Source organism: Rhinolophus sinicus, chromosome 3 (assembly GCF_057876585.1).
Source record: "Rhinolophus sinicus isolate RSI-liver-muscle chromosome 3, RSI-T2T, whole genome shotgun sequence".
Taxonomy (NCBI): domain Eukaryota; kingdom Metazoa; phylum Chordata; class Mammalia; order Chiroptera; family Rhinolophidae; genus Rhinolophus; species Rhinolophus sinicus.
The window spans coordinates 30,286,855-30,312,465 of record NC_142503.1 but is presented as its reverse complement, the minus strand read 5'-3'; the positions used below and the strand labels follow the sequence as shown (position 1 = coordinate 30,312,465).

The 25,611-nt window shown below is 33.3% G+C and overlaps 1 protein-coding gene across 1 annotated transcript in view; it reads left to right on the top strand.

Annotated features, from left to right (window-relative positions):
- Positions 1-25,611, top strand: part of HCN1 (hyperpolarization activated cyclic nucleotide gated potassium channel 1) — a 345,552-nt gene that overhangs the window by 186,489 nt on the left and 133,452 nt on the right. Inside the window, exon 3 of the mRNA XM_019736249.3 lies at positions 16,699-16,860. Coding sequence (XP_019591808.3) covers positions 16,699-16,860 — 162 coding nt within the window. The remainder of the gene's footprint in view (positions 1-16,698; positions 16,861-25,611) is intronic.

Here is a 25,611-nt window from a genome sequence, read left to right as displayed (position 1 = left end):
GCGACACCTGGATTGCAATCTTCGTGTGCTATTTATTTTATATAAACATGGAACTGAGTTAAAATTAATAGTGGATTTCAGTCATCCATTCTCTAGTCATTCAACATATGTTTATTTTAATTAATGTTGTGCCTTAGATCTGGAGAAACTCAGACAGTGAGACATGATTCTCCTCATCAAGTTTATATTTCAATGGAGACAGTAGGAAGAGAGAATCATAAAGTTTTCAACTATGGTGACCAGAAGTAAATAGTGTGGAGCCTAAGAGAAAGGAATGTAGATTGGCTTGAGAATAAGCTGTGGTCAGATTATGAAGAGCCATATTTGTTACACTTAGGATTTAGGCCTATATCCTAGATTTAATGGAGCATTATTGAAGATTTTTAACCAGGAAAGTAGCGTCATTCACATTTTTTTTTTTTTTAATTTTATTGGGGGAAGGGGAACAGGACTCCATTGGGGAACAGTGTGCACCTCCAGGACTTTTTTCCAAGTCAAGTTGTTGTCCTTTCAATCTTAGTTGTGGAGGGTGCTGTTCAGCTTCAAATTGCAGCTCCAGGTCCAGTTGTCGTTACTAGTTGCAAGAGGCGCAGCCCACCATCCCCTGCGGGAGTCGAACCAGCAACCCCGGCTCCAACCAACTGAGCCATTCGGGAGCTCAGCAGCAGCTCAGCTCAAGGTGCCGTGTTCAATTTTAGTTGCAGGGGGCGCTGCCCACCATCCCTTGTGGGAGTCGAGGAATTGAACTGGCAACCTTGTGGTTGAGAGCCCACTGACCCATGTGGGAATCGAACCGGCAGCCTTCGGAGTCAGGAGCACGGAGCTCTAATCGCCTGAGCCACCTGGCCGCCCCTAGCCTCATTCGTATTTGTGTTTTACGCTTGATCTTAGCCAAAAGGCTGAGAAGCGATCATATTTGTGTTCTGGAAAGAAAACTTTACTTGGAGGGTGAAAGAGAGCAAATCTAGAGAGATGGAAATAATTTAGAAAGTTTTGAAATAACCCAGGTGAACGAAGAGTATTGTCCAAATTAAGGAATTTGCAATTCTAGAACTTTTACAAAGGGAGATTTATAGAATGCAGTTACTAATTGGATGTGGAGGGCAAAGGAAACAGAGTAAGTCTAGCATTATTAACCGTGATGAGAGGCTACTTTGAGGCTTGATGTGTATTAATCTCTGCACATAATTCAACTGGGATGTAGAGGGTGAGAGAGTTTAATATAGTTTTGGACGCCTTCAGAGTAATTTGTGTTTTAAAATAAAGAGAGTTGTTTTCAATAGAGGTCAAGGTAATGGAGTCCCCTGATTATAAATAATAGTTGAAGTTATGGATATGGAAGAGTGCCTCACGGAGAGTGTGTAGAATGAAAGTACATCTTAAGGACACTGCATGTAATTGACCAGATAAATGGTAGTAAACAGGAACAATAAGAAAAATCGCATCTCAGAACCAGAAAACGGATTATCAAGAGGAGTATATACAACCTGGTGAATATGAAAGGGAGATCAAGCAAATGAGATTTGCAAATTGCTCCTTGTATTCATCAATGGAGATATGCTCCAACTTTATCATGGATTGACAGGTAGGAGACACCAGATTACAAGATGTTTAAAAGTCAAATATTGAGTGAAAAAGTGGAGAATGTGTAAACAACGTTTTAGTATGTTTAAGAAGAGAAATAGATATCATTAATGTAGATGGAGAGGAATACAGAGTCAGTGTACATTTTTTTTTGCTATATGAGAGATTTAAGCATGCTTAGTGGTGATGAGTAAAGACATAGAGAAGAGTCTGAGGAAGAGAGGCGATTACTAATGAAGAAAGATCACTGAGGATCTAGTAAGATGAAGAAAAGAAAAAACAGAGATGTCAGAGAGAAAGAGACATATGCTCTGAAGTAAGAAGGAGAAAGGATGGATATATGTGTTTGTAAATGACATTTTCTCAGAAACATTGGAAATTACATGTGTTCTTATGGTTGTGGTGAGCAGGCAAGGTCTGGTCGCCTCCGGGAGACTTAGGAAGGCTTGCACTAGCTGTCCTGGAGAATCAGATATGTGCGTGCTCTCTGTGAACATGGCAATCTCAATAAACAGTGTTGAAAAGTTAGCTGATATTAAAACCATGAGCCAGTTTTGCTGTTGTGGGGTACCCTCCAGCAATATGTAGGAGTGAGAATGTGCACAGTTACCCTTGCAATACACTATTGCCATGAGAATGCAGCAGAGGAGAAGAGAAATGACACTCGTGATAAGATATTGGTTGAAATAATGGATTTTAGTGTCAGACTGGATACGGAAGTGATGATGAGCAGAGAGAAAAGGATGGAAGGAAACAGAACTTGTCAAAGACTAGCTATCTCAACCAAACAAACAGAAAGTTCAGTGAGAGTAAGACAATGAAAAATAAAAACTAGACAGAAAAAAAGATGTGATCATAGACGTAAGTTTTAGTAATGAAGTGCTTCAATAGGATAAGCTACAGTGATGAAAAGGTCTATTTGAATATTGGTCCTGTAACCAGGATGTGACAAAGGATGACAGATATTCTGGAATCAATGAGTATCAAAACTACAAAACAAAGAATGTATATAAATTTATTTCATTACAGGTACAAAATAAGGATTCTTTTCAAACTAGAGTCTCCATTGTGTTATCACAAAGAATATTTGGAAAAATATATAATAATCCCAAAGGCTCCATTTAGGAAAATGTACCACTCGTTTCTAAACTGAGAACTCCCTTCTTTCCTTCCTTCCTTCCTTCCTTCCTTCCTTCCTTCCTTCCTTCCTTCCTTCCTTCCTTCCTTCCTTCCTTCCTTCCTCTTTCCCTCCCTCCCTCCTTCCCTTCCTTCCTTTTTCCCTCTCTTGTTCACTTCTATCTTGCAGACCTGTGCTAAGTACCTGCTTTGCAATTACAGTCTTGACTTACAGAGGGTCACAATCTAGTGAGGACACAGACATACAAACACACAATTATAGCCGAGCATTAAACACTTTTTATAGAGGTATATACTAGGCCCTATAGGAGGGAGCTCTGAAATCTCTCCCTGGAGAGGCCAAATAAGTCTTTACTGAGAAAGCAGTGTTTGAGCCAAGTTTTACAGTACGAATAAGGTCATCAGTCAGCAAAGGGAAAGGACGGAAGGCATGATACCAGGAGAGAATAACATGTAAACAGATGCAGGTCTTGATCAATCAATCATGGCGCATGGAAGGTGCTATGGTAAGTTAGGTCTGCCTCCAGCATGGAATATCTGCAGAGGTGGGGTGAGAGATGACGATGAAATGATAGACAGAGGGCAGATCACAAAGGGTCTTTTAATATTAGGCCAAGGAATTTGGACATCGTGAAGAGTATCCTAATCTCTAAAAACAGTTTAAGCAGGGAACTTACATGATCAAATCTGAATCACAGAATGATAATTCTGGATGCCAAGTAGACTATATTTTTAAAGGCAGCTCAGACTGGAAGTTGGAGATGTGAGGTAATTAATAATGTTGGAAAAATAATGATAGACACAAATAATTTATGATTTAAATTGGTTACAACACAGCCCGCCATAATTTTATGAATGGGAACAGGACTTGACAAAAGGATTATAAATTTATTTTGAATAGAAGTGTGTGAACCACAGGCAGTATACAAGGAGAATTATTTGGGGAGAGTAACTTAGAGGTTGGGAAACATGCTACAAAGATAAACTAATTTAAGCAATGACTTATTGGCACTTGAATAGATCAACAGCTCATTAGAAAAAATCAGTCTGGAATGAAAGTGAAGTTATGAATTTGAGTTGTGTACATCCATTTATAATAGGGTTGATAACTCAAATAATTGGGGAGAGAATGCATTACAAAAAGATAGCTAGGACATGTATGTGGGCTTTCAGTTCCTCCTAAGACTCCAGCACAATTAAAAAAATTAAAGTGAATAAAGGAATGCATCTATAAAACAGAGTAAGGCACTCTTATCGAGAAAAGAAAATGCTCAAAGTTTTTAAAAGATTGAAAATCAAAGGGAGCAGAATGAAGGATGACATGGGAGAGAAAATCACATCCTGGAATATGCTACAAAAGGGTCTGCAGAAGGGAGAACCAGTCTGTACAGCGAAAGTATTGAGACATTTGAAGTTGGATTCTGAAGGCATTATACAGAGTGTAATTGAGCAGTAGGACTGAACACAGGAAGGGAGCTTAGTTTAAGGTCAGTATGACAACTCCACAAGTCATTACTCATAACCCACCTCTCTCCCACTGTACACACACATACACACAGAGAATGTGGGCAGGTTTCACTCACCACTCTATAAAAGTCCTAATATTTTTGCTAAATATTTGGCAGAAGATACAGTTTCACTACATGCTAGAAGAAAAGGAGTCAAGCTTTCAAATATCTGTGAGAAAATGGTTTTTGACCTAGAATTCCATACCCAGACAAGCTATTGTTAAAAAAGTGAGAGAGAGAATCTCACACACATTCCTACTCCATCACACTCCACCCCAAATGAATCTGTAAACAGACTAAGTGTGGCTACTATGAGATGTGTAAGGAAACAATTGTGATAGCTCTGCAGCAGGTTTAGAGAAAAATGAGTCCTCTTAAAACAGTTAGGTAGTTTCTGGAGAGAGAGAGGGAGGGAAGGAGGGAGGGAGGGAAGGAGGGAGGGAGGGAGGAAGGGGGGGGCGGTTGATGCCTCGAACACTAAAAAAAACAAGTGCCTAACACTGTATGCTGTATAAGGCCCATATTTTTGGTGATAACGACAATCAAATATATACAAAAAAGGCTTATCACTTTTAAAGACCCTTCCATATATATCATTCTCTGTAATTCTTACGATGCTCTATTTGAATTGGTGAAGAATTATAATGCATACTTGGTTTGGAAGGTTTCCAATTAGTGAATCTGAAATCATGCCATTTTCCAATAGATCAAATCCTACTCAAATGTTTCTTGGGTTGCTAAGACCTTTGCCAACACTTGTTTATTTTTTAAGTTTTGGTTTCTCTGGGGAGAAGTTGCAATACTAATATGTTTATTTTTAACTTACTGTGTTTTATCAAATGTCAGAATGTGTGGTTGTGTCACTAAGATTCATAGTTCTATTTTACTGGCTTCATCCCCAAAATCATGTACTTGGTAATTTCTTTCAGAAGGCATCTGCCAACACAGGGAATCAGCACCACTTTTCTTTCAGAGCATCTCTATCATAAATCCACTCAAATAAATCAGCATTTCAAATTTGACTAGCTTATCTGGCTAGAATAGCAAGATAGCACGCCAATGCATGACGTAACTCTGATGGCCACACTAGAAGATTATGAAGAAGCACTGTTTTCCTCTGAACAGTTTTTTCCTTTCTCTCGCCTCGCCTATTGACGTCCGGCAAATGGTGCAATGTGCTGGTTTGCACATGACCTTACCAGACGGTAAATGATGAGAGGAATCTGTTGATGTTCAGAAAGACATTGTGTAATTTATCCAATGGCATTTTATTTTACCATATATTTATATTACAATTAGCTTTATTATTACGTTTTTATTCATTTAATTTGTTTTATCAACAAAGATTTAGGGAGATTATTTTTATAAAATAGTGTTTTACCTCGGGGTTGTCTTTGAATTTGTGTGTGTGTGTGTGTGTGTGTGTGTGTGTGTGTGTGTGTGTGGTATTGGCTTCCCAGTGTTGTTCACTTTCTAAAGTTGTACTTTTTCACTTGTTTAGGGTATTATGGAATTTTACATGAAGACTGTACTTCAGAGGTCATTTGTTCCATCTCCTTTGTTTTAGTTGGAAAGCTAAGGGAAATTTTTGGAAACTGATTAATACAGAGTAGGACTAGAACTCCAGTCTCCCTATTTCAAGTTATACGTTTCCCCAACAGACAATTTTTTTAAGTTCTTACATGGCAAAATCTTTAGTGTATTTTCATTTCATGTTAACTTTGTTTATCTCTAAGATTACAAAATAATTGCTCAAAGATTTAGAAAGGTATATATTATGTAGGTACCGATTTAATGTTCCATAAAAATACGTATCACTAAATTAAAAAATCTTACCACTCTACACACACTATAATTTTCAATATTTTAAGCCCCCCCAAAATTAGTTGTAATGCCAAACATTTACCATCACTTATGAATTTAACATAGTTCATGAATATTAGACCAAAATCATTGAAGTTATTTCTTTCTCACAGAATTTATAGAAAATGGAAGACATAACATTTGGGGAAATACTTTAAAAATATATTAGCAAGAGACCACCAAACTATATTATGAATTTCAGTCCTATCCTGGGGACAGTTTAATAGAATTTGGTTAACTTAGGGCTGGTGCAAAATTTTTTTCTGAATTACGTCTGAATGGAGTGAAAAATATGTCATATTCTTACTTGGTAATTTCAAAGCAATTCAATTATCTATTTATTGACTCTATAATATCTGAAAGATACTCGCTACAGGAAAACCATTTACAGAGTATAAAAATGAGTTTAAACCTCTGCTTTTTTTTGCTTTGATAGTTCCATCACCAGAGATTGTACATGGAAATTATCTCTCTGTTTTAAGAGCATTCATTATTTAGATGAATTAGAAAATACTAATTATTGAGATGAAGTCTCCAAAGTAAACTATCTCTTCTTACCAAGATTAGGTGCATTTCTCCATTCTATTGTATAGTGTATTTTTGCCCTTCAGAAAGTATAAATTCATGTGATTGCTTTTGTATGCTGAGGAAATGAACTAGGAACAAAAAAATAGAATAATTATACTATTTGTAGCTCAAAATGCAGAGGTAACTAAATTTGTACTTATTGGAGCATATAGCATATTACATATCTGATGAAACAGCAGCTATACAAAAATGAGAGCTAGCAAAAGGTTTACATGAAACTGTAAAAATATAAACGAGAATATTATTAGCAATATGTTATGTCCAAAATGAATTATTCCCCATTCCTCTCCTAAAACTACAATGTTATGGAAATATCATTTGAAATTCAATCATAAGAACTTTGCAGAGCTCATAGAATATTGCTAATGTGCTTATTTGGTTTTCACCCTCTTTCTCTGCAAACATAACACACATTCACACACACTTATGTAGCCACTTATTGTTTTCTTTTTCAATATATTTTTTATTTATTAAATTTTTGGGTTGACATTGGTTAGTAAAAGTATAAAGGTTTCAAGTGTACATTTCCATGATACATCATCTACATATTGCATTGTGTGTTCACCATCCAGAGTCAGTTGTCCTTCCATCAGCAAATACTTGACTCCCTTTACCCTCTTCTACCACCAGCCCTTTACACTTACCCTCTGGTAACCACTAAACTGTTTTCTATGTCTATGAGTTTTTGTTTCTTTGGGTTTTTTTGTCTTGTTTTGTTTTGACTTTGGGGTTTTCAGTTTTATATCCCACATATGAGTGAAGTCATATGGTTCCTGATGTTTTCTGTCTGACTTATTTCGCTTAGCATCACAATCTCAATATCTATCAATGTTGTCGCAAATGCACTATTTCGTCTTTTCTTCTGGCTGAAGAATATTCCATTATGTATTGGTACCACGTCTTCTTTATCCAACCATCTATTGAAGAGCACTTTGGTTCTTTTCATGTCTTGGCTACTGTAAATAATGCTGCAATGAACATCGGGGTACATATATCTTTACAGATAAATGTTTTCAGATTTTTTTGGATAGATACCCAGAAGAGGGGTTTTCGGTCCATATGGTAATTCTAGTCTTAATTTTTTGAGGAACCTCCATTTTGTTTTCCATAGTGGCTGTACCAATTTACAGTCCCGCCAGCAGTGTATGAGGGTTCCTTTTTCTCCACAGCCTCTCCAACACTTGTTATTATTTGTCTTGTTGATGATAGGTATTCTAACAGTTGTGAGGTGATATCTCATTGTGACTTGAATTTACATTTCCCTAATAGGTCATGAAGTTGATCATTTTGTCATATATCTGTTCACATATCTGTTTTCAGGTCCTCTGCCGATTCTTTAATTGGATTGTTTGTTTTGTTGTTGTTGAGTTGTATGAGTTCTTTATATATTGTGGATATTTGCCCCTTATCAGAGGCGTTCTTTGCAAATATCTTCTCCCATTCAGTTGGTTGCTTCTTTGTTTTGTTGATGGTTTCTTTTGCTATGCAGAAGCTTTTCAGTTTGATATAGTCCCATTCATTTACTTTACTTTTACTTCCTTTGTCCTTAAGGTCAAATTCATAAAACCTTCTTTTAACGCAAGGTCTATAAGTTTAGTAACTATGCTTTATTCTATGCAATTTATTGTTTCAGGTCTTATGTTTAGGTTTTTGATCCATTTTGAGTTAATTTTGGTATATGGTGATGGATATCAATCTAGTTTCATTCTTTTTCATGTGGCTTTCCAGTTTTCCCAGCCCCATTTATTGAAGAGGCTTTCTTTTCTCCATTGTATGTTTTTGGCTACTTGGTTGAAAATTATCTGCCCATATATATGTGGGTTTATTTACAGGTTTTCAATTCTATTCCGTTGGCCTATGAGTTTGTTTTCTGCCAATACCATGTTGTTTTGATTATTGTCACTTTGTAGTACTAATGAAGTCAGGGAGTGTGATGCCTCCAGCCTTGTTACTTTTTCCTTGGGGTTGCCTTAGCTATTTGTTGTCTTTTGTGATTCCTTACAAATCTGATAATTTTCGTTCAATTTCTTGAAAAAATGTGATTGGAATTTTGATGGGGATTGCATTAAATCTGTATATTGCTTTGGATAATATGGCCATTTTACTATGTTGATTCTTTCAATCCATGAACATGGAATATCTTTCCATTTCTTTGTGTCTTCTTCAATTTATTTTAATACTGTCTTATAGTTTTCAGTGTATAGGTCCTTCACATCCTTTGTTAAGTTTATTCCTAGGTATTTTTGTTGTTGTTGCAATTGCAAAAGGAATTTTTGTTGTTGTTGTTGTTGTTTTCATTTCTTTTTCTGAAACTTCGTTGTTAGTGTATAGGAATACAATGTATTTTTGTATATTGATTTTGTATCCTGCAGCTTTACTCTATTCATTTATTATTTCTAGGACTTTTTGGTGGCGTCTTTAGGGTTTTCTGTATAAAGAATCATGTCATTTGCAAAAAGTGACAATTTAACTTCTTCATTCCCAATTTGGATACTTTTTTATTTCTTTCTCTTGCCTGATTGCTGTGGCTAGGACTTCCAATATTATGTTTATTGGAGAGTGATAGAAAAGTGAATGAACAAGCATAACCCCCATGTACATAATTTACTTTAGGAAGTAGCTTACACACAGAGGAAAATCAAATTACAAATAGACATTGAAAATGATCTTACTAAGAAGAGAATGTGATGGATAAGTACTCTGGAAAAAATGAAATTAATTAAAATTAAACAACTTAAGATCATTGTATATTCTTCTGCTAATCATTTCCAAAGGCTAGGAATGAAGATGATATGTACAACTACTGATATATTTAAATGAGGATTATAAGAAGACATGTATGATTATACTTGAACCTTTAATGATGGTTGTGTAAAGGCTATTTGATGCTTATGATACTCACTGTATTTCAGGATGAAGTCATATTGATTTAATAAAATATAATTAATTGTTTCTAAAACACTTTTTTGCAAATCTTGTCTTGAAAACTCAAAAAAGAAATTTAATTTTTTAAATAAAAAATTTAATAATCTCTTTCCATGTATAGTACATAATAAAAATGTTAATCAAGAAAACAATAAACAGATGTTCTGTTGTACCACATAGTTCCCATGAAAGTTAAAAACATATGCTCATTTTTCTAAGGTATTTAAAGAATGTGAAGATTTAGGTATATTCAGTTAACAAAATGCAAGCTATCATAAGCATATTTGTTTCTGACCTATTCCCAGTTGTCAGCTAATATTGACTTGAAATTAAAAGGAAAACGAGTAAAATTAGTAGAAATGGTTCATCTCTGTTAGGTACTTATTAGCGTTGACCCATTTATGCAAATTAATTGTTAGTTGGATAATCACTGTGGGCAAAAAAATATTTGCTGAGCATCAGTTCTGTACCACCAGCCATGCATTGTGCCTCCCAGTTTTCAAGGTTTATACTTTTACAGTTTACACTGTCTTTGCTCCTTATCACTGTTTCCTACCAAAAATGTTCAAAGAATCTATATTATAATGTTTTCCCATTTTTCTTATATTTTCTTAATAACTCATGATCTTTGATTTTTTTCAGACTACTAAAGCTAAATAAAAAACAATATTGCATAAAGACTTACTTTACCTTAGTGTTTAGATATATGGAATTAAAATCTTATATAAAAAAAATATATGATTACAAATGGCTGATACATTATATAGTAGCAAAGTAATGAAACAAATTCATAGATACCTGTTGTCAAGGTAAAAGAGTTAAGAAACAAGACAAATACTTTTACAACTGAAATATCTATAATTGCTTTTTAATTTTCTACATATAAAATTGTTAAATAAATATGTGGACATAATCAAATTAATCAATGCTCAATCAGCTGTACTTTATTTTTTAAGTCACAACTGATAACTAGTATATTCGGTTCTATACTTGTTATGACTATAAATACTGTTTAGTTTACTGCAGAGTCATGTAATTAGATATATCTTTCTGTATAATTCCAATGATAAGCTATCTGTGCCACTTCGAAAAGAATGTTCAAAAAAAAAAAAAATATATATATATATATATATATATATATATATATATATATACATATATATACATATTTTAAATTTCAATCCTCCATTTGGGGAAATGAAGTCTGCCTTAAATATCTTTACACTCCCCAACAATATGGGGAAGTGGGAGAGGGACAGAGGCACAGAGTAGCCATGACAGTACACCCTCCTGGAAATTCAGTTTGCACCAGATCATAATTTGAACATGTAACTGTGATAAGCACTTTACACTCCAAGGCAAGCCAGTTCTTTCTCTGTCTCAAAGGTCGAGTGAATATTGTTTTTCTGAGAAGCTAAACTGAGGAAGTGGTAAAGGAAAAAGAATTAGGAAAAGACTTAGGAAGTGAAGATTCTTTTTCAATTTAAAATGTTTTTGAGGAATTGAGAGATCTTACTGGCTTTAACTAGTTGGAGTAAAGCTAGTGTAGAAGTTAATAATTCTGAAGAAAAGATAACCAAGTAATTATAGCACATCCAAGAGTATAAGCGGAAGGCTTGTATTACATATGTCTTGTTTTTTGAGTGTGTTTTTTTTAATTTCATTTTATATTAGTTCATTTGTACTGTATTTTACAAAAATGTCTGTCTATCTACAACTTATAGGGGAGAGAATTGGTTTTCACCATGGATTGGGGTACTCAGAACTAATGGTTTGGGTTCTTGGAGGAGGAAAAAGGTCAGGTTAATATCCAAAAGTTAGTAGGGATTTGTTTTTAATAATTGACACATATTCTTTCAGTCTAGGGAAAGAAAAAAATAAGAAAAGTTACAGATGTATGTTTTCTTGAAGGTATGGGAGGACAGAGTTGAGGAAATTTAAACATAAGAATGTCAGTTTCCTCCAGAAAAGGTAGAACTTAAGCTGAAACTGAGCAGAATAGTCATGGATTTGGGGGAAGTGGAAAGAGAACAAAATACAGGTTAGATAGTGTTAGGAATAAACTATAGCTGAGGGCCTCGAATTAGTTGCTGTCCTTTAAAAAATGTTAGTAGCCACAACCTACAGTTTCCTCTTCAGTAATTTTCAGTAAGTCAGGTATAGAAGGCAGCTGTTTTGATTGATCAAAGGTTGACATTTTGTAGAAAAAAGACAATGGAAAAACACAGAGTCCTTAATAAACGGAGATGTGTGGTGGGTGGAGATTGAAGTTGTTAAATTCCGGAAATGAGGAAAAGTTATGGGTGGAATAGCCAAATAGAATGAACACTAAAGAACAGAAAGAACATTTTTGTACAGATGGACAAATAAGTGTCTTAAGTTTCAAAGAGGAGTTGGTAAAACGAGGGCACTTGCCAACAAAACCTATGGGTTATGAAGTATGAAAGAATTGAACCAACTCTGTTTGAGAAAGCTACCAGAGAAGCTGAAACTTTGGGGAAAGGGAGAGGAGGCCTCATAAGTCTCAAGAAAAGCAGAGGAAGAGAGGAAGAATTTTATGACAAGGCTGAGGCTATAGAGAGTTAATAGGTAATGTAGGGGTAGTTTGGGAAGGGACAATGGAAAGAATCCAGGAAAAAACACTCAATAACACGAGGCTCGGACTATAGGTCTATGAGACTAGGGAGTGGAAGACTGCATTTCGACTATATACAGAGGCTTATAGAGATGAGAGGCCCAGGTGGTTGCTTTTCTGAAGCTATGGGCTGGCCATTCCTAATGAGATTCTAGATAGAGTAGTGGACTAATAAAAATAGTCCAATGACTGCAGTCGCTGTCAGTGTGTTACAAAGAGATGACTGTGAGGAGTCCTCTTCTCTCATATACCAAGAAAAACCTTCAAGTAAGGTTGATAGCGCATGTTGTACCTAAAACCTGGTACGATAACTTAGATCATTTTTAAGGTGCGGTAGGGCTTTTAAAATATTGACTTTCCATTGATTAGGACAAGTACATATTGAGTCCTGGATATACATTAGCTGTGAAACAAACTAACTAAATATTTGTTTTCTTCTATTCTGTCATCAACATGGCATATACATCCATCTAAAAGATATATCAAGTTATGCAGGTTTAGATTTATAAAGAGAAACAAAAGAACCCAACCTTATGTTACCCTTTAACGATAAGAGTGTTCTCCGCCAAGAGAGCCATTTCTGGCCCATTCGATTTACTTAATGTTGCTTTGATAAGACTTCTGAAGATATATTTGAAGCCTTGAATAGCTATTGAGATCATAGAAGCAATCTAGCCTATAAATGAGCCCCATCTGTGCAAAGACTAAGGACAGTTCAATGTATGCTATGGAAAGTATTAAATTGCTTTGACAATTTTTGTGGTTAAGTCAAACATAGGAAATCAAACAGTTAAGGATCGATCAACTAAGGCCCACTGATTCCATAGGTGGTTTATTAGACTGAGAGTCTCCTGAATCCAGTTTATCAGGAAAGAATGTGAAAGCATTGTGAAAGAACTCAGCAAATTTATGGATATCTGCCATACAGCACAGTTTGGGATTTGGCCTTTTAGAAACAGGATACAATATACATTGCTCCTGGGCAAGATATTATTAAAAATTATAACTTTGGTGAATAATTCTGCAAATCTTAAGGCAGGATGGGGATTGTGAATTAAATTGTGTTACTTAGAGCATTCTTTAGTTTTGGAAAGATAATTAGCTGTCTTATCTGGAGTCAATGGATTCCAATGGGGCAGAATTCTAGATCTATAACATAAAAACTATTAAGTGGGAATTAGTGATCATATCTTTCCTCTTACTGAAGTCAAGTGAACAACAGAATGTTCTGAAGTGGACAACTGTAAATCACAGAGACATCCACTGACATATTTTATAGTCTAGGTTTTGATGAAAATGAAATTCAAAATTTGCTTTTAAAACTTATTTTATTATTTTTTTTGGCAGACTCTTATAAGTACTACATAAAAGCATATTGGTAGCAGTCAGAATAGCCTGTCTTTCTGCTACCCACACCTTGAGTACTCAAATCAGGTTTCAAGTCAGATTAATAGGAAGTTAGAAAACGTAGAAAATAACGAAGTTTTGTTTTGTTTTTTAATTCCCTACTTTAAAACACAGAAGCAAAAACTTCATTGTCTTAGGATCATAAGAGGTCACTTATGCTGTTATTGTTAAACACCTGCAACATTCTCATTCATTCATTTAACTACAATTTACTGAGCATCATCTATGTCATTTTTGTGTGAAGTTAAGTTTGCAGGAAGTAGCATTAGGATAATTGACTTAGGAATTTATCACTCAAGAATACCCACCTCAGTAATGGGAAAAACTGAAAATATTAATTAATAGTATCATCTGCTTGATGAGGAAGTTAAGCAAAATTGCACTTAGTAAGAAATTGTGGCTATGCATACATTAGATCAGATGTTAACTTCTTGGGTTACCGTAGTGTGACTATCTACGGATGTATGTGATCCATAAGAAAATAATCTTCTCAATCAAAATCTTCCGTGAGCAAGGTTTTATCAGGGCCATTAATATCAGTAACTGATCACATGTGATGATTATGCCTGCCAGAGAGTATTAATTATAGGAGCTCAAGAGACAGTCAGATTGGGCCAAGGCACTACACACGTTCATGTATGTGTGTATTGAAATTAATACTACATGTGTTATGATATTCTTTGGTCAGATAGATAAATCAGGATGGTGATAATGTGGGTTTGATATTTGAAATTAACCTCTGATATTAACAGGTGTCAAAAGAGCCAACTTGCTACTGTGTCTTCCAGAGTTAGATTTTGGAATAGCTCCAAAAAATGATATCACTTTTGAACACGTACTATTAAAGGCCAAAAAAGGAGATTGTTTATGAAATTAATTATGTGAGATATTACTGAGGACTCTCTTTAGAGTCGGGTTAGTGTAGAAATTCTGCACTAGCTCTGTATACTAACATCGTTGGGAATGGAAATGGGGTAGACGATAGGCTTAATTCTAAGGATTATCCTGTTACAGTAGGACTTCAGTAATCACATGGAAGCAAAAATTAAATAAATAAACAAAGGAAAAGTAAAATATGTTTCTAAAATGTTATGAAAGGCCTTATATCCCCCATTAAATTCCTTTCTGAAAATAGTGGTTATGTTTCTCTGAAAACATTTCAGAAATGATAGGGCTTTCTTGAAGAAATTAGTGAATAACTAATAGCAATGTTATCTCAAATAATTAAATAAGCCCTTAAGATTTCACACAGACACACAAAAACCTGATTCCAAAAAATAAAGTAGAAAATCTATAATCGTCAGCTTTACTAAGAACGGCCCTAGTTGTCCATAACATCCCAAATCTCACTCTACAATCTGATAATTGAATGGTGATTGCTGTCTGTATGCTCATAATTTATAGGCATTGGCAGAGAGTGTCAGATAGTCATTGTTTGCTTCAAAGAATCAGACTGAAAGTGATTAGTTTCTTGTTTAATCCACAAGTTCATTGTAACTTTAGACTATTGCCCAACAATGCAACACTTACCAAAAAGACATATTGAATTATTTTGTCAGGAAATACTTAGGTATAAATATAGAATTCTATTACTATACCAAAAATTTTTAAATCCATTCTACTGTAATATTCGAAATATTTTTAATGTGTTTTATCCTATTTTAATTATTTTAATGAGAAGTTATTGATGAAAAAGGTGGTGTAATTTCTATTTATAAGTTTAGTGGCAAAGAAATATCACGAGGAATAACATCAAAAGGATTTTTCTGTTGGTTTGCCAAATACAAAACCAAATTTAAAAATAACATAGGGGAAAATAAAATTACTAGTGCCTTAAAGAAATTGTGTGTATAGCTGTCTGAATATTAAAATACATGAGCTGTTGCCTTTAAGTCTAAGACCGCAATCTTACTTTTAAAAGGAATTCAGAACAGTGTGTACATTTCCACAAAGGAGGATTTTTTTGCTCAGTATAATTACTATGTCAAAAGGAAGATTGTTTAAAGAAAGAATTAACGTCTAATAGAAATGAATCAAAGTGAACAATTACATTAAAGACAGATTTGGTGATTTTATAAGAGTAAAACCCCAGCAGTCCTGTAATATTTGCCTCTATATATTTCAGTAGACATCTTTTAAGGATTATAGAAGTTTTCTTACAAAGATATGGTCTCTAAATCAAAATATAAATTTTGAGAGTTTTTTATTTGTTTGATAATCTCTCAATATATGTTGTCCTTTTTACTTCAAAAATAGACTATTCTTTTTGTGAATTATACAAACTGTGATTTTAACTATCTCAAGATATTGTGTCTTATTGTATTTAGCCATATTTGTTGCTTTCATGAAAATACTAATAAGAAAGGTTCACAGGAAAGAGAAGCCCCTACCGTACAAATAATACAAGTAGAAATAACAATTTTAGTTTTTAAAAAAGTGTTGCACCACTGTTTTTTTATTTTTTTTCTTTAACCAAAACCAGAGAACTGTTACCTCAAAGGACACTATTCAAGTTCAATATACGCAATTAAAGAAGTGCCTCCACTCGTATAGCTAAAAGAGTTAACTGCAATGAATTCTCAATCTTACTTTACACTTTGTAGTTAAACTTCTCTTGTTAATGGTTTTCAATCCGCAGCTCATTTTTTTGGTCTTTCAATAAGGCCATTGACTTAGTAAAGGTTGAAAAGCAGAGAATAGGGTCCCTATTGCCCCCTTCTAAAACAGCTTTGCTAAAATGCCCAGAAAAACCAGTAAATGAAAGCCACTGGCAAAACCAATGTTCTTTAAAACATGACCTGTACATTTAATGCATTCTTGTTATTTCTGTTCCTTGTGGAGAACCTACATTGATTATATTATTCATAAAGCAGAGTGCTAAGTCTCAGTGTAAAGATAAAGTAGTCTCTGTTTCTATTTGTAAAAGTTTTCATGTATTTATTAAATTAATACTTGCACCACATAATGTCAATACCTACTGACATTGGTAGTATTCTTGACTTTCTAAAAAATTGATTATAAGAATTGACTCTATATTTTTTTGGTCAACAGATTTTCCACATGACGTATGATCTCGCCAGTGCAGTGGTGAGAATTTTTAACCTCATTGGCATGATGCTGCTCCTATGCCACTGGGATGGCTGTCTTCAGTTCTTAGTGCCACTACTGCAGGATTTCCCACCGGATTGCTGGGTGTCGCTAAATGAAATGGTGGTAAGTAATTCATAGTATTTTACACTCTGCGTTTCAATGTTTTGCCAAAAAGTTCTAAGTGTTTATGTTAGACTGATCAAATTTTTCCCTCCATAATATTTACAGAAAACTTAATTTTGCTTCCATGCATTTAAAATCAGATGTTATGTTTCTCTTCTACAACGAAATTTCATTTACATGAAATGTTCCTGGGAATGTATTTGTTATAGCATCTATTTTTAGATATCTTATTCTGGTGCATATTGAGACATTTTATTGCAAAGGTAAATTGTACAAACATGCACACATGTATTCATAGCACAGCATTCTTTAAAAAATGCCTACTGCTTAGAATAATTTCTTTCTTTTGACTTGATTTTAGCATTTACTATGTTCAAGATATGCAATTCTAGACATTGTTAATATACAGAGACATGTATATCAGTATAAATGCAAATGAGATATGTATAATATGCAATGACATTTCAAATAGTATTTCTTTCTAGGGAAAACAAGGAAAACTTTATGGAAAAGGTAGACTTTAAATTTTACCCTAAAAAATATGTACATATAAAAAACGCTGTGAAATATAAATTTGATTTACATATTTAAGTATGTCTATATTCACATTAAGTTTAAGAGCTTTTGATCTACATAGTGCAATATTCACAAAGGAATTGAAACAATAATGAGTATTATATATACATATATATATATATATATATATATATATATATATATATATATTCACAAATAGTTGTGTAAGTTCTTATACTTCTTCTTGCATTACATTTTCTTTCTTTTTAAAAAACTAAATTTATTGGGGTAACGTTGGTTAGTAACATTATGTAAGTTTCAGGTGTACAGTTTTACAATGCATCATCTGTATTTGTGTGTTCACCACCCCAAAGTCTAGTTTCCTTCAGTCACCATATATTTGACCCCTTTACCCTCCTCATCTTTCCCTCCAGCCCCGTCCCCTGTGGTAATCACTGTTGTGTTGTCTGTATCTATGAGTTTGTTTGTTTCTTTTGTTTATTTGCTTGTTTGTTCTATTGGTTCATTTGTTGCTTTTTGTTTTATATTCCAAATATGAGTGAAATCATATGGTTCTTGTCCTTTTCCATCTGACTCATTTCACTTAGCATGATACTCTCAAGACCCACAATGTTTCATGTTTTTGTGGCTGGGTAGTAGTCTATTGTATATATGTACCAAATCTTCTTTATCCACTCATCAGTTGAAGAAACTGACATTTAAAAATGTCGTTTAAGTTAACTAGGCATTAAAATTTTATTTCTTATGTGTGACATTATGGGTGGTAAATTTTATGAAACTTTTACAAAAATTTAACTTTGGAGTAAATTCAACACCCTCTCTCCTTTTTCAGACCATTTTATTAATTTCTTGGGTTATTATTGTAGAAATGGCATGGACATCCTAGGACATTTTTTTCTCCTAATAACTTTAGCTCAGGCTTTGTACTTGAAGGAAAGAGGGGTTTACATTACATGTTAAGAAGTATGGTCTTTTCACAGACAATAGTTTAGTGGTTACTAGAGAATAAGGGGAAAGGGGGGTGGTAAAAGAGGGTAAATGGGATCAAATATATGGTGAAGGAAGGAAAACTGACTCTGGGTGGTGAACACACAATGGGATATATATAGATGATGTATTACAGAATTGTACACTTGAAACCTATGTAATTTTACTAACCATTGTCACCCACACTAAATTTTAATTAAAATAAAAAAGTATGGTCTTTTTTTTTCTTCTTTCTCATCTATAGGTTGGTGCAAAAGTAATTGCAGTTTAAAGGGTTAAAAATAGCAAAAACCGCAATTACTTTTGCACCAACCTAATATTTTCCTCCCTGCCTATCACTCCCTCTCTTTCTCTCCCATTTTTATTTATTCCTTTCACTCCTTTCTTTGAGAACTGATATTCACCTGGATCTCTCCATAATTTTATTCATACCTGCTTAAATGTCACTGCCTCATGGAAGTCTTTCCTAACCACCCTATCTAATATATCACCAAACTGGTTTATACCGGGGGTGCCAAAAAAATTTATACACATGACTTGTATTCAACTTTTGTTATTGCTATATATTGAGTATTACAATTTTAATATGATTGTTTCTGTATTAAAACATATATACATTTTTTGGCACCCTCTGTATTTTATCTTTTAAAAATTTAGCAGTACAGTGTGCACGCTTGAGGCAGACAAACACACACATTTGTTATTTATATTTTTCTGTATCTCCCCACCAGAATGTAAGTTCCATTAGGTCAAAGAATTTGTCTATTGTTTCTGTACTATATCTCCAGTGCCTAGAACGGTGCCTGACACAGTAATTTGTTTTAACCTAGTTACTCACCAACGAAAGTTTGAGAGAAGTTCTATAGGGGAGTTTCTATATCTAAAAAAACAAAGCAAGGACTTTGCTCAGTTCACTTTTTAAATCTGTAAAGTCACTTTGATTATAGACCTGTCACTTTTATTTATCACTAAAGAAGCAAACCATAAAGATGGTATTTAAATATTTTGGGGGAGAGGAGGAAAAAGCAACAGCTCTATAATGACTGAGTGAATAATATAAAAACACTACCACTACTGCCAAAAAATGATCTATTATTGATACTAACTAATATTTAAGTCTGCAAATAACTAACTATTGTTTTAAAATTTACCTAAGTATGCTTTTTAAAAATAGCAAGTGTCTTTACTGAAAGAGTAAAGAGATTATTTTGGGCTATCTATAAAGTGCATATAATTGTAAAAATATAATGTAGGGCAATATATCTAGTGATAAGCACATTTACTGAAGAAAAATTTTAATGTCTTGATCATTTTTCTTTAAAATGTCTGCATATACTCATTTGTGTGTGTGTGTGTGTGTGTGTGTGTGTGTGTGTTGAATTTAACATCATCAAACCTTTATTATAACCTGATGTTATGCAGAATAGCTTGCCTGAATTTGCAGTTTGCTTCTTGGGACTTTTTAATTGTTGGCTACAAGTTTACTTATGAAATTGCCTCTTATTTTCTTTCACATTTATTTAATGTTATTTCCATGTTTAACTCTAACATAGAGGACTGGAAACAGTCAAGTCTATGTTCAATTATAAAGACCAAAAAAAATTTTTAAATCGTGAATATTAGTGATATGAAGGAGATCAAAACCATGAAAAAGACATTTTTGTATCCATAGAGAATCTTGGTGGTGTCATTTGACCTTGGAGATATTATTGTCTGTCCTAAAGCTATTGATTTCTAGAAAACTTTCCATTACAACAAAACAAAGCAAAGTGTATTTACACACAAAGAGAACTATCAAGGAGAAGAGACAATCCAATATAAGGAAAAAGTAACCTACATTTATATATCCTGCTTACTATATACAAGGCCCTGTGCTTTGAAATATGCTGTATTATTTGGCACCCACAGCAACAGAAAGAGGAAAGCTCTTTTTCCCCCATTTTGCAGTTCAGAAAACGGAAAATTTTAGAGGTTAAACTAACTGTCCAATGCCATACAGGTAGTATGGCTTATAGAACCAAGATCGGAATGCATATCTATCTGACTCCATAACTTCTGTTCTAAACTACCCTAGAATGTTTTCTGTTGCACAGATTGCAAAGAACAGTTAAAAAAACTAATTACAAAAGATGAAATCTGTAGTCGCAGCACTCCAGTTGCTGTAGAAACTCACTCAAAGATCAGCATTTGAGGTCTGACACTAAAAAATGGCAAGACTGATATGAGATGTAGATGTAGAAAAACAAAATCAAAATGGGAAGGCAAAAATTGAGAACCCAGGCCAGGATAGATGCAGGACACATTACTAATCATTCTTGGTTATGGGATTAAAAATTATGCAGTGTCAACATGACATTAATACTAAATTATTTTTCATAAAGAACAGGGTGTTTGGTGAATTCCTTGTGCCTTGTTCTTTTTCCTATCTTGCATTTTAAATGATTTATATCCTTAAATATCATTTTTAAATTTTTCTTAACCATGTTTGCATTTATATCTGTATCCTTATCTCTCTATATATATTTTAAATTCTTAACTACATTTGCATTTATATATATATTTATATATATTAAATTAATTTATATATATATATATATATATATATTAAAACCTCTTTATTTGCATTTATATGTGTATGCTTATCTATATCTATATATTACTAGCTAGTTATCCGTATATGTCCTATGATAAGAAATTCAGACTTAATGCTATAACTATACTATATCTTTAACGGGTAATTTGATACATTTATTCTTATATTACTTCTTTCTAATCTTCATTTCATTCTATAGAAGTAGTTCAATTCATTTCAGCTATTTCCTTTGCAGTCTTTATAAATTTTTCATTAGAAGAATTCTTTAAATGTTATTCTTTTAAAAGGTTCATATTGACCTTGGTGGGTTACTTGAATTGGTTAGATAGGAGACACTGACTTGCAAAATGCAAGTTGATTAATCTTGCTGTGCATCTGTAATATTTGCTTTTGTTTTATTCAAGAGATGTTTGAATGACAGAATTCTATCTGAGTGAAAATCTTGGATTAGTCAGATAATTAATGTCTAATAAATTAATTCTGAAAATCTTGTCATTCCCATGATATTTTGTGACTATGATTTAGGTATGTCACACTGTAATTGTCTTAGTTCATTATTAAAGAGGTTAGAGGTAATGGTTTTTGGTTCAAATTACAAATATCATGAAAATTTTTTTTAAGAAAATGAAAACTATGGCACATTTGAACTTGCATATTAATTTTGATGTAATTTAGGGAATGGCTTTACAGAATAGATAAAGGATTCATAGCTAAATAATATGTTTCTGGAGCCATGTTTCTCTAATTGAAGTCAGCTCTCAGGGAGTCCACAAGTTTTCTCCCAGCAATCCTGTAAATACTGGCAATAGTATGAAAGCATATTGTGAATCTAGGATCATTTGAATGCCTTAAATTTGAGTCTGGATTTGTTTTTGTAGTTGAAGTGTTTTGTGTCGTGAGATGTTACTTAAAATAATTCTGGCTTATGGGTTAATAAGTAAATGATCCATTTATACCAAATTAAGTCTAAATGATCTCATATTAAATGTGGTACAAAATTTTCACCATAGTTAAAAGGAGAAATGGGTTGGAAAAGTTAATCACTTGTTATATATCACACAATTATATGGTGTTAGACCACACACTATAATAACTGGTGTGATTACAGCACTATATTTACATTGTGTGTAACTATTTGGTGTCAGCAAAACATCATCCAGCACAATAAATTTACATTATAATATTTTTATTATTTTGTTAGTATTTGATTTATAAATGTGTGTTTGTTTTAGCAAGATCTACAAAGAAACTTTATAGATGATGTGATACAGAATTGTACACCTGAAATCTATGTAATTTTACTAACAATTATCACCCCAATAAATTTTAAAGAAAAGAAGAAACTTATTACTAGTGTTATACTTGTATTTATTTAAGTAATATCATAATCAAAATATTTTAAGGGTCATTCATTGTGTTTTATTCTGTTGTAATTTGAAGGAACCTATGCATTATTTCATCCTGAAAGATGCCATTCTAGAGGGAAGGTAACATGCCTTATATGTATTCACATATCCACAGATCTTATTCCAACCTTGTATATGTTGCTAATAAAATAAATATTGTTTATAATCGAAAGAGTAATTATCAACAGTATTTGAAAATTATGTGTAAAGGAGTTATTATATTTTAAATGTTCTTCCATGGGTAGTTTTTGTTTTAGTAATTTGTACATCAAATTATTAATATATCTTCAAAAATAAGTAATCATTAGCCAACTTATGGGCAATATAGCATACTCAAAATTCATGAAGTACAAATTAATGAGCTTCTAATGCTCTTCACTTCTGTTTAAATAAGATAACAATATATTCCAGAAAAAAATAAAGAAGTGTGAACCATACTAAGAATATCAGACAAAAAAGACACATAAAATATCTGGAAGTGTCTAATTAATAAAATCTATGTAGCGAAAATAAAGGATTTCATTGGAAAATCTAGGTAACTGCCAAATTTTATTTTCATTTGAGACAACACAGCAGGAACACTTACTAATAACCAAATAGTCACACACTATGCACATTTCCAGCTCTCTGCCACTTGCATGGGGCCTAGTGATAGTTATGGTCAATGGTGTCTGAATAGCAGTATCATTTTTCACTTGTAGATCTAAGCATTTAAAAGCTGGTGTGCAAATCTCAGGTTCCTCTCCAGAGGCAAGTCTCTTAATTTGTAACCCCAGTGTAACACAGTGTGTCCTAATTCATCAAGATAGCAAAATAGGGAAGGGAAAAAAACTGGCAGAATTAAATTTAGGGTCGTAATTTCAGAATTGCTTCTATCACCTAAACTTTTGTGATTTTAGGCAAATCACTTAACTTTTCTGTACTTCAACTATGAAACAAGTGTGTATTTTTTTCCTACATTTTGCAAGACATTATCTTAGGCATTGAACATACAGCAGAGAATGAGACAAAGTCCCTGCCCTCAAAATGCTTACAGTTCTAACAAGATTTCATTCATACCACGTCTTTCTAACTTCTGAAAACTAAGAGATAATCAAAATGTGGACTCTGCTCTGAAGAAATTTATAATCCAATTTAATCGAAAATTATGTGCAAAAGACAATATGAATTTGAACCAAGGCTTCTGAAATGTATTCACTGCCCAAAGACTTCTGAGCCAGGCAGCAAGTGCTAGTGAAATATTGCCCTTTCTGCTTGCCAAGCTATGTACACTTGAAAATGCAGCCATTCATACAGCCTCTTTTATTTCTAATATAGCCACCCAGAGAGTACTACTTTTCCTAACTCACGCAATGGAATGCTCGTGGCAGCCTCGTGTGAGTTGAGATAAAGTCTATAAGGAGCATAAACTAAAGGCTGGGAGACACAAAATAGGTGGACATTTATTTCAACTGCTATCTGCTGGTTTTGCATCAGGAAACTTCAACAAAGAGTGCGAAGTGAGACATGTCAGTCACATCTAGCTCAAAAACTTTAAAAGTCACAATAAATGTGTGCTGGTGTGGGGAGGGGGTTAGAGTGGAAAGAGCTATTTGTTGATATCTTCTATTTTAAGTGAATGATTTGAAAAAAATAATATATATTATCCTTTTGCAAGTTTCCATACACAAGCAGAATTTTGAAAACTAGGATGATTACATTATCTATTGATAGTCTAGCAAATGTATAAAGACAAAATTAAAATAGGTTCACTTTTTCTTTTACAAAGCCCAATTAACTCCTTAGATAATGGTCGATTGAAGTAATATAACTAAGATAATATAACTAAGCAATGAAGCTAAAATATCTTAATTAAAAATATAGTTCTCTCTTGAGGTCTAGCAATGTATTTTAGATTTGAAATTCTATAAATTAGAAATTCCATTATTATATTGTTGATTTTTTTCCTAAATAGAATGTATTACCTTAGTTTTTTTTTTTTTTTTTTTTACGTCTTGACAAAAGGTAACTAATTTGCTGACAAGTCACTATGTAGTTTTACTGAAAAAAATGCATTCGTAAGTCTTGTGAGTTATAACAACAAAGTAGGTCAGCAGCCTGCTGAGCATTGTAATTCTTAGCCATCCATTTTCTGCCTAATAGGAAAACCAGACTCGTCACTTTCTCTCTATTGGATAGAAACAAGACCTCATCACAAAAAAAACAACCAAAAAAACAGAAAAACAAACGAAAAACAATTCACATACTGTGTTCTTCCTCCTCAGATGTATATTCTTTTATGGCAACAAACCTACAGAAATGGATTCTAACCTGGTATTGTTTTTCAAATAAAATGTTTATTATAAAAGCTTTAACATGAATTATACTTCCATATCAAGAAGGATAAAGGATATTACTTAAATTACATAATGGCTATGGCTACATTAAGTTTCCTTAACAGTACTAAGACCAATCCATAAGTTCCAAACATGTTTTTGTTTTTCTCCCCTTGTATATATTAGCTCTTAAATTTTAAGCAACAAATGGCTAGAAGAAGCACCATTCATGCCAGTTAGCATAGGCAATTTATCAGATAAGATCTTAAGAATATGTACTAGAATCATTGGCTGGTCTTCTCTGTGCTCTGAGAATATAGAAATGGGTCCAGTGTAACCCCCATTTAATACTCTTCTAGTATTACCAGCCAGGTGCCTCAGAAACATGGCTCCACCTAAACTAGAGTTAATTCACACCTGGCTCTGCTGTGCAACCTGCAGTCTCATACTCCATGTATAGAGCATATCCATCTGTGGGCTACAACCATTTGTTTTGATTGTATAAACTTGATAATGATGAGAAATTACATAGAAAAAATTGAGACTTCACCATCATATCTTCGTAATTAATAAAAAGATATATAATCATGAACCACAATATAGTCTCTATATTCCAATAACGTTTTCTAGGGTATATCATAAAGTCAAAATTGTTTTCTATAAATACATTCTAAAGATAGAAAAAGATATTAATTATAATATCTACTTTTAATGTCCACCAAAGCAATTGATGTATATATTTGTGCTAGCCTTTGTAATGTGGTAATCTAAGATCCTTATTCCTACAAGTTAGAGAAAGGTTTCCGGTGGAAAATTTTTATTTTCAGGTGTATAAATTTGAGGACGTAATTCAGCTGACCATCTCAATTTGCCATAAACTGTATTTTTGTCCTTATGATTTAATATATATCAT